Genomic DNA, 17,214 nt, shown 5'->3' with positions numbered 1-17,214 from the left:
ACCAACAAAACACCATAACAACAGCATCTTGTATTGCCGATGGTTTTCTCTGGACTTTGAGACATTGTGGCTGCAGTGCTGTGTGCTCTTTTTTTTTTTTTTTAAACTACTTTTAACGTCTTATGCAAGCCAAGGGTAACTGACCAAAGAGGCGTGTGCTGCTTTGGAAGGTCAAGCTGTGCTCAGGAAAATAAACTCTACATGTTTTCTCAGAAATAAAAGTATGTGATTTCAAGCTGTTTAAGAACAGTGAATATTCACTTTGTTGGAATACTTCTTGCGTTATTCTTTTGCTTTTCTCAATCGAGGAGTTCATCCTAGCAAGCTTTGCTTTTATTTTTCTCTTTTTAAGATATAAACAGCCCTTTTAACACTCCCAGCTGTTGCAAAGTCCTGTTCAATGTGTGTGTGGCCACTCGTTTTATTGATCATGGATAACTTCTGTAAGCTAATTCAATCGATGTCACATTTGTGGACATATATGAAAATATAAGAGCGTGAGTTAGTAATGCTGGCACATTCTGAAAATGTAAAACAAAGGAAATGTAAAAAGCTTTTTTTTTTTTTCATTCCAAGTATTCTGTTTCTTTTTATAGACAATATACTTCAAAGGCATTGAAGCAGGGAAGGTCCCCTATTTTCCTCATGCAGACAGCATCATCTATGCCATTTCTACATCAATATGTTTTCAGGCAGTAAGTATATTGTCTTCTAATAGAATAGGAAGCTCTTCTAGTTTAGCTGAAATGTCAAATGGAATGAGGACCATCAGTATACAGTGAAAGATGTGATTGGCAAGATAGTTGTGGATCATACAACCTATTTTTGAGTGTCACTTTGGGAAGTTCATTTCTACAACTCATATTTCTGATAGGCTTAAAACTATCTTGCACAAAGCACTGGATTATTTGGAAAATATCTCAAAACACATTGACTCGGGAGACTTTATTAAATGTAGGGTCTTTCATAAACATATGAAAGGACCATTTCTCAAGCAGGGAAACAATGTATTGTAATATTTTATGTTTCTTCTTAATTAACTGGAGGTTTTCCCTGTCAGCTAACTTAAAATAAAGTTGCCCATTTGCAAGAATCTGCAAAAATTAGCTGTTTTGAAGTTTTACATTTGAAACAAGCGGTTGTTACCCTCTTTTGACTTTTCTGAGTCAATTATGAACCCTCATCTGCAGCCCCTTTTCTGGCCTCATCAATGATAAAAGCTCCTTTTCAGTGTCACCTAATTTACTCTACACTTTTCCATTTCTTTATTGATCCCTGGATTTGACAACATAATGTATCAGAACAGGCTCTCTGCTGACCAGGCACAGCTGGCTCTTACAGTTTATTCTCTTTGTAGGCTGTCATGGAAGTTCAGAACCTGAGACCTTCATACTGGAAATTCCTTTTACGACTAACAAAGGGCAGGTATGCACTCCGGGTATTTTACAGCTTTCCTAAACATACCATTGATCACATTCCACTTTCTGTGTCGTTCTTTGTCAACAACATAGCTGTAGCAGTACATATGGGCTTATTTCCTGAACATTTACTTTGCTTTTCAAGCAGCTTCCAGTCCACTTGATGTTTTTGACAGTTGGTTTAGTCTAATGGCAGGAGCAAAGACTTAAATCTGGTTAAGATTCTTCAGCAGATGGAATGTAACCAAAGGGCTTTTTTTTTTTATCTTTAGTTTCACTTGGAAAGGTGGAATGCTTTCAGGTTTCAGTGGAAATGAAGAACCCAGTAAACAAATAGAGAAGCTGATGAAATCACTTAATACAGTGACCTACAGCTTGATAGTACTGTGTGTTTAAAACTATTAATTGAAAATTTCTAGTATTTCTGCAGGACACTTTGAATATTTGGCAGTTTTTAGTCAGAAAAGGATGGTTTTCATGGAAAACTAATGACTAATTTTCACTGATTTTAACCATGAATTTACACTGCAGTATCTTAAAATGCTTATCTTTTAAAATAGATTTTGCTCTATATGTATTATAAAAATACAGTTTGGTGAAGTGTGCAGTATTATATGGGTACACTGTATGGCAGAATCAAAGCATCAAAACTGTGCTAAGAGCAGTTATGAATGGGACTATAAAAGGTAATATCTCGATAATCCTGAGAGTTCCTTTCAGTCCTTTGGATATGACCTACTTAACTGAGGGACAGCATTGAGAGGAGGCTCTGTCTCTGTCTAGACTGTAAAAATAGAAGAGAGATCAGAGGCCATTCCCTGGAGCGTGTTGAACCTACACGCCCCGGCACACAACATGCTATTAGGTGGACATCAGGTGACTTAACACATTGCTGGACATTGTGGGGAGCTCTCTCAGGATGCCTGGAAGCAATCCATAGGCAACCTCTGAGGCCGAGTAAACATGATATGGGAGATAATGTCAGTGCAGATGTCCAGCTTTGGCTGTGTTTTTCTCTCTTGTGCTAATCGTAAGATTGCTTTAGTTGACAGAGAAAATGGAATAGTAGTTCTGCTCATTTATTTCACCTGAAGCAAATGGCTGTAATAATAATTTTGATACTCGCTGTAGAGGCAGATTATTTTGACATTTCCTAGGTCATTCGCTCAAAGGTTTTGAAGACTAAAGAGATGAAAATAACACCCAATAAATTATTACACAGACATAGGTATGGACAGACTTTGCTACAGCGGGAAAAACAGTAGTGTATCTTGTTTAGACTTTTTTTTTGTGTAGTTAAAAGTAGAAGGGAGCTCTCGTCTTTCCCATTTTATATAAGTTGTGTATTATAAATCATAACAACACCAGTGTCAAATGTTGATGGGTTGGCATTTATTTATTCATTTACTTATTGTATAAAGAAATGAATGATCTGCTCACTCACTCATGTTTATGCTTTCTCAGGTTTGCTTTGATGAACAGGAAAGTTTTAGATGTATTTGGTACTGAAGCATCCAGGAACTTCAAGGATTTTACACCTAAGCTTGACCCAAGATACACTGTTGTGCCACCAGAGCTACCTCTGGAGCTGTCTTGAAAATGAGAATATACCTTGTCATTGAATGTGATCAGCGTTTTGTCCTGAGAAGTTGAATAACTTAACAGTAATGTATATGGAGGAGGGCTTGGGCTCCACTTCAGTATTATTTCAATGAGAAATGCTTTTTACCAATCAAAAGTACTGGAGCTTTGTAGGAAGGTGTGGCTTAGTGATTAAGCCTCTTCCACATACAGAACTTATTTCTGGGTTACTGTAGTTGGCTGACAGTATGATAGATTCCTGAATGAATTTAACAGATGAGTAATATATTTAGAAGTAAAACATACATAAAACACAAATATGCATCATAATTTCAAAAATTTTATTCATACCAGTAGAATACTTCTCGGTAAAACTAAAAGCAATTTCAAAGTTAGAAGGGAAGATGTATGGCATATGTTAGGTCCAGAATTTCACCTGATCTTAAAGCTATTGCAGTCTGGAGAAAAAGTCTCCTTGGCTTTCCCAATTGCATCTCTGATTTATCTCAGAGGAGCCACTGCCCATTCATTATTTAAAATAACAATATTTTTACACAGCTGTGGTTGCAAAGTAAGGCATTCCTTAGAGAAAAGAAAAGAAAAGAAAAGAAAAGAAAAGAAAAGAAAAGAAAAGAAAAGAAAAGAAAAGAAAAGAAAAGAAAAGAAAAGAAAAGAAAAGAAAAGAAAAGAAAAGAAAAGAAAAGAAAAGAAAAGAAAAGAAAAAAGAAAAGGAAAGAAAAGAAAAGAAAAGCATTGGTGCAAAAATCACATTCCAGGGCTGTAAATCACAGTGACGATATGGAAAACAGACAAGGAAAATAAAAAGGCAATACCAGCGACTTGTGCGTAAGGAGCAGCAGGGTGTGGTGGTTTGCATCTGCCAAGTGGAAAATGACAAAACAGGCAGGGGAAGGAATGAAATGTTTCAGCCTCCGAGATGGTACTAGAAACAGCAGTTACAAAAATAAAAACCGAGAACCAAACCAAACAAAAATCCTCCAGAATATACTAAAATTAAACGTTTGTTTTTAAAGGGCTCAACATTGTCCCTTTAGATGATGGCATTGGCTGGTTTGTCAAGCAGTATTTCCAGTGGCCTTTAGAAGGGAACTGACCTCTGAAATTAGGTCGTTTTGACGATCATATTGATAGCATTTTTTTTTCCTTGTATTTGGTGCAGAATGGTTTTCTATTCCCCATCACACAGCTGTAACTATGACAGTTACATTAAATCTAATCTACTCAATGCAATTAAATACCTATTCAGATTCCATCTCATTTTTATCCTACATATTTCTACATATACTAACTTGCGTTCTAAAGCAAGACCTTGACATTCTAATAGCCTACTTGCTTCTTGGCTTTTTCTTTCCTAGCCTAGTGAATGATGTTTGTTGCTCTAGAACTTAATGGAAGGTTGAACTATGTTCGCATTCAACTGAAAAGACACATGGTAAGCCAGGGAGTAAAAGCTAAACTATGTTGCACATATTCTAAGAAGAAAAGAAAAAAAAAAAAAAAAAAAAAAAAAAAAAAGATGAAGAAATCAGTGTTTCTATTGGAAGTCTGTCAGATAATATGAATTGGATTAATTAATAGAATCTTTGTCTCTTAACACTGTAATCCTACCACAGAATTATGCATATTTTAAATTTCATTAGTTTAATTTCATATTACTGAACAAAAAGTAATTTTATTGAATTTACAGAGCTATCAGGAAAATTGTACAAGTCTGAGCACAAAATCTACTTCATCAGCTGCTGAAACAGTGATTCTCTATCATTGTTACTTCATACTTTAATACACCAGTGTCTGAGTTAGTGTGAATGCAGTTCTGCACGCCAGTTTGCAAGCAATATTTTACTGCTGGAAATACTATTTTGAAATTCCTCAGAAGGAAATAAAACTGAATTCAAGAAGGAGTTTAAAAGGATTGTAACAGGTTTGTAGTGTTTTTCCACTGGAATATGGTCTAAAGTATTTGACCGTGTAAAGTCTGAGAAATTATATATTTTAGGTAACATGTTAGAACTCACACTCTATCTTATGAATGCTTTCTAGTATAAATAACTACATGCTGTTCTCAAACTTCAAGATATTTTATAAATGGATTAATTTTCTTCACTGGAATGATAATTGTGATTGTTTCTCCATTTGAGTTGAAAAAAACAAACATCCACGTCCTACATCTCAGCAGCTACAAGTTTTGTCTAAGTTTTCTTGCTTCCAAACTTCAGTCCTTGTTTTGTTTGCATGTAATATAAAAAAATAAATAAATAAATTATTTTTATTCAAATCAAATATATGTAAGGGGGAAAAAAAAAGAGTAAAATCTGAATGTTTTTCCCAGTAATAAAGAATTGCTGCTTGAAAAAAAGTGACTTTTTCTTTATGTTGTTGTTAAGCTATTTGGAATCATGAGTGGTGAGTACTCTGACTGAGGAATGCTGGGCATGTGACCAAGCATTTGTATTATGCATGGTTAGAAAATAAAGCCCTGACACAGTGGAAGTGAAAAGGTAATGCAAAACCAGTTCAGCTGGCAGCTTCAGCTCTGCGCTTTCATGTTCAATTGGAAAAGATTGGTTGACACCATTTAATCTTTCTTTTCTAAACAGAGAAAACCACATAGACCGTCCTTGAAGTGGGGAAGGGCTGCACACCGCCAACAGCGGCAGTGCTATTTAGTTGGCTGTTTGGGCCTCGTGTGATTGAACCAGCAGTGTTCCTTCCCACTTGGTGTGGCACAGCTATTGATTTGTGTTTTTATGTCATCTGATGGTTGTCTGTTTGATCACCTCCAACATCTTGCAGTAGAAGTTGAATCTGCAGAGGAAACCTGGTGGAGTCATTCAAGGCATGGTGGGAATGAGGACCATCAGAATACACTGCATTCCCTCACACCTGGGTCTCCAGGATAGTCTCAAAGTCACGGCCTGTAGAAGGCATCTCTCCTCGCAAGGCTGTTCTTAGAAAATGATACATTTCTGCTGTGTGGTTGAGAAGCCTTATGTTCCCCCTGTATCATTTCTCCACCTCAATGGTAACCAAGATGCTTTCCATAACACGGACAATCTTGTTTTCCTATCAGCTTCCTGCGGTCCTTCATATGCAGAGCTTTTTGTCTCTTCTGGTCTCAGCTATGGGACATTTCTAAGAACTGTCAGTAAAACTCAATTCTCAGAAAACATGTTGTGTTGTTCCCATTCTCCTGTGAGAGTTTGCCTTCCTTTTGCCCACACAAACGTGTTCTTGTTTGTTTAGGAAGTGAGAAGGGTTGCATTTCAGATGCTCACTGGCATCCCTGACAGGGATATGTGGTTTGAGCTCACCTATGCTTGGTGAATAAAACGTTCAGGACAGCCTGTGTGAGGATATTTCAATGTCATTTAGTCATGTTGAAATGGGCTTGTGCCACCTGGGACATAGCACTCACCATCTGCAACTGGTAGACTTTGTCCTTCTATAACCATCAGATGCGAGACTCATTTTTACCAACAGGCTTCCCTGAACACAGCGGGGAACAAAAGTGAATTAGCATCCACTTTGATCAGAGGGATTTTTTTTATTACTCCTTGAACAAACCAGGGAGTTTTTTGCTTGCAGCTTAAAACAGAAGGAGGTCAGAAGAATTTTACATATTAATGCTAAGCTTTGCCCATGGTGGAAGAGGCTGATTTGAAGTCCTACAGGGTGATTAATCTTCCCAGGCCCATGGAATCCAATCGATGTTATCCCCCTCAGCTGCCATAGCAGAGACGTGAGAATCATAGAAACACTGAGGTTGGAAAATGACCTCTGAGATCGTCTAGTCCACCCATTCCCCACCATGCCCACTAACCATGTGCTTTGGTGTCACACTTCCATAGCTCTTGAACTCCCCAAGGGGATGACAACTCCACCACTTCCCTGGGCAGCCTGTGCCAGTGCATTATCACTTTATCAGAGCAAAATGTCCTGGTATCCAACATGAAAATGCTGCTGTGGACATCAGAGTGAGCACTAGCAGAGGCATTCCCAGGTTTGCCCAAAGGTCACAGCAAACCTGGTCACATAGGGTCAGGGGCAAAAGCAAGGAATGTTTCTGTGTTCTGAAAGCTCTTTTCCTCTTATAGAGTCAAGAAATGCCTTCCCACCAAAAAAAGCAACAAAAGCTTTTGTCCTAAGGAAAAAGAGGAGGTTGTGCTGCTGGGATAAACAGAACTCCTGTGAGAGTCCCACGTCAAAACTCTGCTATGTGTCCTAAAGCACACATACGTAAATAAAGTCCTGAACGATCCAGAAATGATGCTTTGCTCATTGTCTATCACACATTAAAAAAAGAAAAAGAAAAAAAAAGGAGGCATTTCCAGCCCTGGCAGCTTGTGATTATATTCCCAAATGTCTTATGCTGAGATGCTGTTACGTCTCCTTGGACACATAAAAATAATATAATGTAAACAACATGAAGCCCTGGCAGACTGCAGTCCCTGGTTCCCCCCTCTGGTGGTCACAGCCTGGTTGGAAGGGATGGCTCACTATCGCATGGGCCACATGTGTGCCAGTGAGGCCTGGGCCCCATGCATAGCACCCAGATTTCTGCTGGAGATTCACAGAGTTTGCTCACACACAGAAGTTCATGTCAGACTATGACAACTACTGCTGTGGTGTTTGTTTGTTTATTTGCTGACATTTAAGAGGGAATAAAGCAGAAGTTTTCATTTGTTGCCTCAGTGTGCCTCAGTACTGCATGGGTACCATGTAAAACAGGGATCTGGCCCCAGTTCCACCACATCTGCTGGGGCAGCCTGGTCAGGGGACACCCTCAGCCCACCACAGCCCCTCTACTACCAGAGCCATTGTGCCTTGCTGTGGATCAGTGCTCTTGTTGTGTTTAAGAAACCAGGCATATTTTCACCAGCCACATCTTCATACTGTCTCTGCGAAAGTTGTACCTTAGAATCATAGAATTATTAAGGTTGGAGAAGACCACTAAGACCTTCTCTAGTCCAAGCTTCCCTATGCCCTTACCTATTCCTCCGTGTGTTCCTGGTACCCACCCCTGACAAATGCTGTGTCAACCCTGTCACATAGGGCATATTGTTTCCCAAGGGTGATGGACACTCCAAGCACCCTGGTTGGGATTCCTAGGCTACACGAATCCTATGGGATAGTACATACTAAATAATCCTGTAGGAGTGCACTGGTCTTCTGGACAGAGCTGATCTAGGCCTCTTGACTGCAGACTGATTAATTAGTAAAGGACCTTTTCCTCATTACCCAGCACTTTCCATCAGGCAAGATGGCTCTGTGGTCAGTGTGATGTGGAGTGGGCCTTTGCTCGGTTGCATTTGGAATGAGACTAACAAGCTATTTGACAATTCCTGTCAGAGCTGCCACCTCAAGTGTTCTTCTGTGATGGAGTTATTGAATTTTGCCTTGACTGGAACTCTGAAGGCATGGCCTTTATTTCCCAGGCAACATATCATGGATGATGCAAAGCTCAAGCTGGATTTCTACAACAGATCAACTGAGTTCTGCACAGGGTCATTGAAAGAAAGGAGCTATGCTAAAGATCAACACCTTTAGCTTGCTGAAGCCACAACCTGCAGTGAAGTGTAACCCTAAAAGCAAAGGAGTGCTGTTTATGCAAGGGTTATCAGAGAAGTGGAAAACATTGTAAATAATAACCCTTGAAAAGTCCTCTTCACTCTTGCAAGCTTATAAGGAGAAAGAGCCATCAACTTCAATGCATGTTCTTTTCTGAATAAGACCAGCAGCAAAACCTTCATCTACAGTTAGCTGAAATTATGGCAGGAAACTAGAGGCCCACAAGAACAAACTCCAGATCATTAGGCCCCTCACCAACACTTTTCCTTCAAGGTTTGGGGATCCTTTTTTTCAAGGAGGTCCCAGATTGAACCAGGCCCGGGCTGATTAGATCAGTCTCAGCAAACCATCTGGAGCCAGATCAGTGCTCGCATCAGAGACATGCCCAATGGCCTCCTGCAATTTGCAATTTGTACCATGAAGAACAAAGCGGCACTGATGAAAACCTCCTGCTTTGATAGTGCTGCTCACATGGTAGCCTGCCTGGGAGTGTGGCTCCATGGAGTCTCGGCTGATCAGCTGCTTCATGAGCACAATATCGGGCTTCACTTTCCAAGAAACAGAAGGAAGCCAAAAATTAAAGTTGGCAGTGCTCCTGCTGGAAGCTTTGTGCTTAAGACTTGTGCACCCCAGAAAGAGATCCTGCTCATCTCACCTTCAGCCTCATGGTTCTGCAAACCCAACAGTAACTCGCAGAAGACTGTTGGTGGCTGTGCCTCAGGGCACACAGAATCCAACCAAAACCCAGCAGGTCAGATTTAACCTCCTTGCTCAGCTGGAAGCAGTGGCAGTGTCACTGCCTTTCTCAGCCAAGGGTGGGCTTGACCCAAATGCTGGCTTTGATCTGTATGTAGACATTGCTCCAGCAATCATAATACCACTCAGCAAGGGATTCATTTTTATTCCATGACTGGTTTGAAATTATTTTGCTTTAATAAGTTTGACTGGGAGGAGAATATTCTTACAGAAATGAAAATGAGTCCAAATAAAACCGTGTGTAGCAGTGCAAAGTAATTTTCCTAGGAGCTTATGTGAGCTGAGGGCAGACTTACAATCTCTATCTCAGCTTAGATTCTCAGAGTAAATGTTTTTTTGGGCTCCTTATCCTCGAGGGTTTCTACCTAAGTCACTCTGAAAGTAATGCCTCATATTTATTTTCACTGCAACTACATCAGATACAAAGAGCACAATACTGGTATCACATAGAGCAAATTCTCAGCTACAAAATGTTATGTTTTAATCATCACCACCATTAGCTGTGCATTACTGCCAGTGATGAACAAGAACCTCCACGCTTTGTGTGTCACCTCTGCTGAAACGGATCACCCACCACCTCACTGTGCTCACATCCACTGCCCAGTTACCAGAAACATTCAGCAAGTATTGATGAACGTCAGAAGGTGAAATTTCCTCTGCATGGAGAAATTCAGTGACACACCATTGCTTCATACACACTTCTTTGTCAGAATCCATTTAGTCAGACTGCTCCTCTGCTGCCACCTGTCACACAAAATCAAAATGTGACTGATCATTGATAGGAAGGTTCAGTCTCTATTGCCATCCTACCAACATTCACTTTTGATGTAAGAGGTGACATTACTTTCGGAGCAGCCCTCGTATAAGGAATGAGTGATGTGTTGCTTGCTCTGTTGGGATATACTGCCCAAGACTTGGCATTTGGAGTGCCATATGCCATCATGTAGTAAAAAAATCTCCTTCCACTCCTGTATTCTCTCTCCTACAGCAAGTGAGAGCACAAATTGGACTCCCAGAGAATTTAGGAGTCTAATTCACCCCTTCTGCTTTTTCAGCCTCAAATTGTGATCATTTTTCACCACACTCTCTTTCTAACTTGCCTTTGGCATGCCATTTTCTGATGATCTTCTGCGCTGCTGCTGCTCCTGCACAGATTTCCTCAGCTGTGCACGTGCTAAGCAGCCTCCCACCTCCTGCACACCCATGGGACAAGGATGTTCCTTGGTTCCTGCCAGGCCTTCTGCACACCCAGGAGACGCTGACAGTCCATGAGGAACAGCATCTGGCCCTTGTGCCCTCCCAGACATCTCCCAGGGCCTGCTGTCCACTTACTGCTTACTCTCATGATGCCAAGGAGGTTGCTAATGATTTAGCACCAAGAACACACCCAGCAATGTCCCCTGGCACCCTTCAGTTTGTGGTGTGGGTGTATAAGGAGGAACAAGGCTTCATGCAGGCCCAGAACTGATGTTGGGCCAATCCTGCACTCACTGCAAATCCGAAAGCAACAATTAAACCACAGATTTCCTTGTGATTTAGAGATTTAATCCCTGATGAGACTTGTCACAGCACTGTTTTGTCCCTTTGTTCTCACAGGAAGTTTCTGATTCCAGTCATTGCTTACTGCTGTTGCAGGGGAGGAAAGTGAGTCATGATGTTTCCTATTGGCCTGATGAGATACGCTGAGGAATGACCTGCAGCGGGCACTGCTCAGACAGCCCAGTGCCTGGCAGAGATTGGGTAGAGAACTCTCAGATTCATTAGTACAGCTGAAAATTTATTGCTCATACCAGGAACAGACAGAAATATGTTTCCCCTGTGGGCAATCACTCCAGGAGGGAGCAGCATTGCTTTGTCAGGGATCAGGATCAGGCAGGGCCATACGCACTTTATAGCTTTCACCTCCGTAATTTACTGTGGGGACAAAGCAGGGGAGGAAAACGGATGTGTGCAGAACAAAGATGGATGTGAACTTTCCTCTCACTCACTGCTCTGCATGTTCTCTTGGATCATTTCCATTTTCCAGGGGTTGTTCAGCCTGCCCAGAGGACACACACTGCAGTGGCTCAGCCCCTGGGCCTGCTGCCATTTTGGCTTCCTCTCCTCTCCTCTCCTCTCCTCTCCTCTCCTCTCCTCTCCTCTCCTCTCCTCTCCTCTCCTCTCCTCTCCTCTCCTCTCCTCTCCTCTCCTCTCCTCTCCTCTCCTCTCCTCTCCTCTCCTCTCCTCTCCTCTCCTCTCCTCTCCTCTCCTCTCCTCTCCTCTCCTCTCCTCTCCTCTCCTCTCCTCTCCTCTCCTCTCCTCTCCTCTCCTGCAGGGAGGAAAACAAGTCAACACCGTTTGAAGAGGGGGAACAGCCCTCCTGTCCCACCAGCAACTCTCAAAGTACAAAGTACATAACACTTCCAAAGAACTGATGGTGGGTTGGGTTGGCCTATGTTCAGCTTTGCAGGGAAGGCAAACATGCTTTTTTTGCTCACTGAAACAGGAGGAAGAAAAATTGTGAAGCCTGGATAGAGACAGAGACTGGCAGAGGGAAGGGCTGTCTCCGATGGGCAACAGATTACAGGCATTTGCCTTTTTTAATTTATCTTGTGAACTGGCCAGTTCCTCCTTGTGCAGGAGCACATGAAGTAGAGGAAATGCTTCTCTGCAATTTTAATTTTAGTGGGTGCTGCAGGATCTGAGGTCACACAAGAAAAAGAGGAGAAACAGCATTAAGGGGAATACAGTGAGCATGGACCAGATCTGGGAATGGAAGGATATGAATGTGGCTCTGTCTTTTGAGCCATCACTGCATCAGAGTAATTGCACTGGCACAGGCTGTCCAGAGAAGTGGTGGAGTCACTGTCCCTGGGGCTGTTCAGAAAGCGTGGAGATGTGGCACTGAGCGATGTATGTGGTCAGTGTGCATGGTGGGGGTGGGCTGATGGTTGGACTAGCTGATCCTAGTGATCTTTTCTATCCTTAATGATTCTGTGATCCCTCTTATCCTTTTAAAGATGGGTTTTTATCCTTCCATCCTCCAGGTGGAAGGACTGAAGAAATAAAATTTCATGTTACAGACTCAGTTGCTCATATACTTGAGTTGCAACCTCTTGGCTCTATAATTCTTAAGAACCCTGCTTTCTGATAGGGCTTCCCAAGGAACATGACAACTCCTTACTGTCTGCAGGGCTCAAATGTCGAGGCAAGAAATACCTCTGCATCAATAAGCACATTTCCTGAACTCCTCACCCAGGAATGCTTCACATCCCTAATTGCCCTGATGCCATGAGTTGACTTCTCTGTATATAAATACACACAGAGGCATCCATGCACATACAGATGCCTACAGTGTAGGGAAGAGAAATTCAGGATTTTGCTTAGCTTTGCTTCATATCAACGTGATGCTCCTGTGAGAAGAGACATTTGATTTTTAATCAAAGCAGGATTATAAAGGAAGCATATTTTTAATAGAGATGAAGTGTGTATATATTTCTCTCCCACCTATGCTTTATAAAATTCTCTACCACTGAATATGAATACCAATCTTTTTTTCTGGTGAGGGTATGAATTGTTATTCAAAATGGAGCATAGCAAATTAAAGTTACAGTTCACAGCATGTTGTCTCTGCCAAAGAAACTGCCCAAGACTCATTTCTTGCAATGATGCATGAAACAACCATCCTGTATTGATGCTATGTCTAATTCCTACCCCTTCTCAGAAACCCATCCTGGGCAAGGAGTTTTTGCACCCTCTACTACTGTACCTAGGGGCAAGGTGGGAAAAGACACTGGGAAGTGTCTGTGGCATTTGCTGTCTCTGCCTCTTTCAGAATGATATGGTTGACAATGGGAAATGCTTATCATCTTCCTAGTATTGCAGAGATAGGAACAGTAAAAAATAGCAAAAACATCTGACAGAAGAGAAAGAGAAATAGAGCCATCCATTGCTGTCTGTGTTTGGAGGACAAGACCAAACAGGCCAGAAATGAGCAGGCTTGCTGGTGAGGGAGTGAGGAGAAACAGGAACAGCCAACTGTATTTCTATGGGTGCCAAAGGGTTTGGACACATGTTCTTAGCCTGAAGGCTGAGACAAACCAACCCTGCAGGGAATCTATTTATTTATTTATTTTTAAATCACTGAATAGCCAGATTAAAAGTCAATATGGGGTGGAAATAATTGGGAAGATATTATTTCCTGGTTCCCGTGGGAACATGAGCAGGGATACCCTGTGCCAGTTGCTGTCAGCAGCAGCTATTCTGAGAGGAGCCAAGTACCAGGTTACAGCAGCCCAGGCTGGGAGGGCACGGACTGCAAGAGCAGCTGGATCCCAGTTGTCCCAATTAGTTTGTTACTGGTGTCATCACTCTGCTCCTTAGCCTGCAGGTGAAAAGGGAGTGACCTAAGTTACACCCTCCAGCATTTATGAAATGCCACATCCTGCCAAAAAGCAGATTCAGCTTGCCTGACTTGGAGTATGGGTGTTGCTGTTCCTTGGATTGGTTTTGTGTGCCAAATTCTGCAAATTCTGCAGTGTGAAAAGGTTAGTGGAAGAAATGCTCTTCCTCTGCAGTGGGGAGGAGGTCTGTGGAGGAGAGCATCTCCATGTGTACTCAGACCTGGTGAGGCCCTGCACCTGAAGTATGTGTTTGGTTTTGGGCCCCTCGCTACAAGGACACTGAGGCCCTGGAGTGTGTCCAGAGAAGAGCAGTGGAGCTGTGAGGGGTCTATAGCACAAGTTTTATGGGGAGCAACTGAAGGAACTGGGATTATTCAGTTAGCAGGAGAAGGACCTTCCTGAAAGGAAGTTTTGGCAAGGTAGGGATCAGCCTTTTCTCCCGGGTAACAGCAATAGAACAAGAGAGAAAGGCCTCAAGATGCACTAGGAGAGGTTATTAGGAAACATTTCTTCTCTGAGTGTGGTAATACATTGGCACAGGCTGTTCAGGGAGGTGGTGGAGTCAGTATCCCTGCAGGTATTCATGAGCCATATGGCACTGAGAGATATGGTTAGTGGGCATGGTATGGATGGGTTGATGATGTGGTCACATGGATTTTCTCCCTACTCCATACTGTCTGTGAATTTTTGGGGCCATATCTCAATTCACCATTACTCATGGTGAGGCAGCTCTTTTTCCAGGGGAAATGGAGGTTTTGATGGATTTTTGGACACATGACAGGTAAGTAGCATTAGGAGGTATTTGTCATGTGCAGGGTGCTACTGCTGGAAACTTTCCCTCCTCTGAGGCCAAATTTCTTAATCTTCCTTAATTTAGTGACTCTGAACTCCCATTTCCTCTTTATTCTGACTTCTGCATGGCATTTACTTTTCCATTTCTGCTTTCAAGCTCTTATATGAGTTTGGCCAAAACCGCTCAATATCATTCTTTTGTTTCCTCTTTCAAGCTGTGCTCATCATATCCTGCCTGGCCCTGTGCATTCTAAAGGATACTCCATTCTAAAAGTAAGTGTGTGAGTTTGGGATTAGAAAACAAGAGAATTTTATTATGCAACGGTACAACAGAACAAGGCTCTGGTGTCAAAAGGAATCACAGAACAATGTAGGCTGGAAAAGACAATGGGAAGTCATCTAGTCCAGTGAAGGTCAGCTGATGGCTGTAAGATTTTGTTAGTACTAGGAAATGACCCTCTTTATTCCTGGTTAGATTTTTCATTGTTTGATTCTCCCTTTTCTTTAAAGTAGCTGATACTTACAGGTAGAAATGGATATTTCTGATCTCAGAGTGGGAGAAGAGCCCTAGTTCAAGCAGTGGTGTAGTCAAAGACAAACACAGTTACTTCACTCGCTTTTCACTGCTTGGTCTGAAAGAGATGATTTCTCCTGGTTTGTGATCATTGGTAACTGACTGATGACTTTTGTACATTGAAAGTGCATCATCCAGGATGTCAGAAGACCAGGATGTGCCCAAAGTGGAAACTTTTTCTAATGTCAGTAGAGGATTACCAGACACAGCTCAAAGGTAGCTTCTGAATGTGCCATTTCCACGTGGAAAATGGCAGTGCTTCAACTATCAGGAAAAAGCAGTGAAGGATGTCATATTGCCTAACTCCCTCCCTCCCTACCACAGTCCCAATCCCATAACAGCTACATTTACAGCTAAGACAACCAGCAGTGAAGCAGCCTAACAGAACCAATGTTACGTTTGTCGTCACAAGACATTAGGGCCCCCAGGCCCAGCTCCAAGCAGGAAACGCCTGGAAGAGCTCTGGCTGTGGGTTTTGATGAGGTGGTGCTAGTTCATGCCAGATGAGGATTTGTTGCACCAAACTGTCCATGTCTGAACATAGGAAATGGGTTGATGTTGGTTATCTACACAAGGAGAAGGCTTAGGAATTGGAGCCTGATTGCCATCTCATTTTCAGTAATTCAAGACTGCTGAAATCATACTAATTCTTCTCTGTGTAAGAGCATAATTCATCCTGACAGAACCACACAGCTGTATAGAGGAGGCTAGGGAAAAGGAAATCACTTTCAGACTGGAGAAAAAAAACAACAAAACAACCAACCAGTCTATATGTAAATCAATAAATCTGAATTTCTCTAAGCTCGTACAAGCAAGTCTCTAAGCAAGTACACCAGCCTGTACTTGACACTACTGCTCTGAGTAGGAACATGGTTAGTGGGCATGGTTGTGATGGGTCAGTGGTTGGTCTAGATGATCTTAGTAGCCTTATCTAACCTTAACATTTCCGTGATTCTATGATAAGCACATAGATTTTATACCATAAATGTTTATGCTAAGCCTATAAAATTTTATGTAGGTAGACAGCATATAGTGTAACAATAAAGACAGACAGTAGTAAATAATTAATTATTTAAAAGTGTGTGTCCACAACCATACGTACATTTCTAAAACACAATTATTCTTGTATTTTGTGATGTTATGTCAGCATGAGAGAACTAGGAAACTTTGTTCAGCTTCAAAGCTTTTATATAAGCCACTCACCCAGTTTAGCACACTACTTTAAATTCTGCTTAAATCCTTTTTACTTCAAACTTTGATTTCAGTTAACCCAAAGGAAAGCTAAGCTTTACAGCTTTTCCAAACCAGTGCCTAGGACAGCTGGTGATGGTTCCGGCTATCAGTGAAACTTGAGCCAAAGACTATTTCTTTGGTTTTGTTTCCAACCCTAAACTTGTTTTGCCCAGCTCCAGGTGTGCATTTCTTTAGCAGATCCCCGATGAATTATTTATAGCCTTGGGGTGTCCAGTGCTAATGTCTGTCCCTTTTCCCATCGTACTCAGCTTGTTGACACCACATCCCATGTCCCCATCCTCAAACCTCTGCTTTCTTCCATTCTTGTTCTCCTGTACACTGCATTATTACCTCGAGGTCATAAATATTTCATTTCAGAGTAACTACCATTTATATAATGATTTTACCACAGTATTAGAACAAAGAAAAATCCATCAGACAATAGCCACCATGGTTGCGAGTAAAATCTGCCGTCATGAGCTCAAGGAGAACTCCAAGCAGGCCAAGGCACATTTAAACAAAGCCTGGTGTGTCCTATGGGCTTGCAGAGAGAGAATGAAGCCTGTGGCCTTTTACCAGCAATATTAATGCCGAATTTAGCAGGATAAAGTGTGACAGCAGAATGAAAGCATTGCAGAGGTTTGGCATCCAGACTGACTCTTGAGAAACAGCACTAATAACATCTTCTTATCCTGCTAATTCCTCTGTCAGAAGACTGTTTTAGGACATAAAGCGCTGTAACAAATATTTGCTTAAAGAGAGACAGAAAAGTTACTCTGCACCATACTTTTGTAAGAAGTTCATTATCACTTGAAATATGTCCAATTTGTCAAACATTATGTACTTTAGGTAATACTCAGCTTCACCCCTTGACCTTGATGACCCTTTC

General features: G+C 41.7%; 1 protein-coding gene across 7 annotated transcripts in view; it reads left to right on the top strand.

Annotated features, from left to right (window-relative positions):
* Window positions 1–5,376, top strand: part of TMEM135 (transmembrane protein 135) — a 165,914-nt gene extending 160,538 nt beyond the window's left edge. For all 7 annotated transcript variants that reach the window (XM_085536500.1, XM_085536499.1, XM_015852398.3 and 4 more), the window contains 3 exons: window positions 597–695; window positions 1,358–1,425; window positions 2,883–5,376. In XM_085536500.1, coding sequence (XP_085392626.1) covers window positions 597–695; window positions 1,358–1,425; window positions 2,883–3,015 — 300 coding nt within the window. In that variant the 3' untranslated portion in view covers window positions 3,016–5,376. The remainder of the gene's footprint in view (window positions 1–596; window positions 696–1,357; window positions 1,426–2,882) is intronic.
* Window positions 5,377–17,214: the final 11,838 nt, after the last annotated feature.

This window comes from Coturnix japonica, chromosome 1 (genome assembly GCF_054131305.1).
Source record: "Coturnix japonica strain WE chromosome 1, WE-NBRP24, whole genome shotgun sequence".
Classification (NCBI taxonomy): Eukaryota; Metazoa; Chordata; class Aves; order Galliformes; family Phasianidae; genus Coturnix; species Coturnix japonica.
The sequence above is the reverse complement of the archived record's forward strand: the minus strand, read 5'-3'. Positions and strand labels throughout refer to the sequence as shown.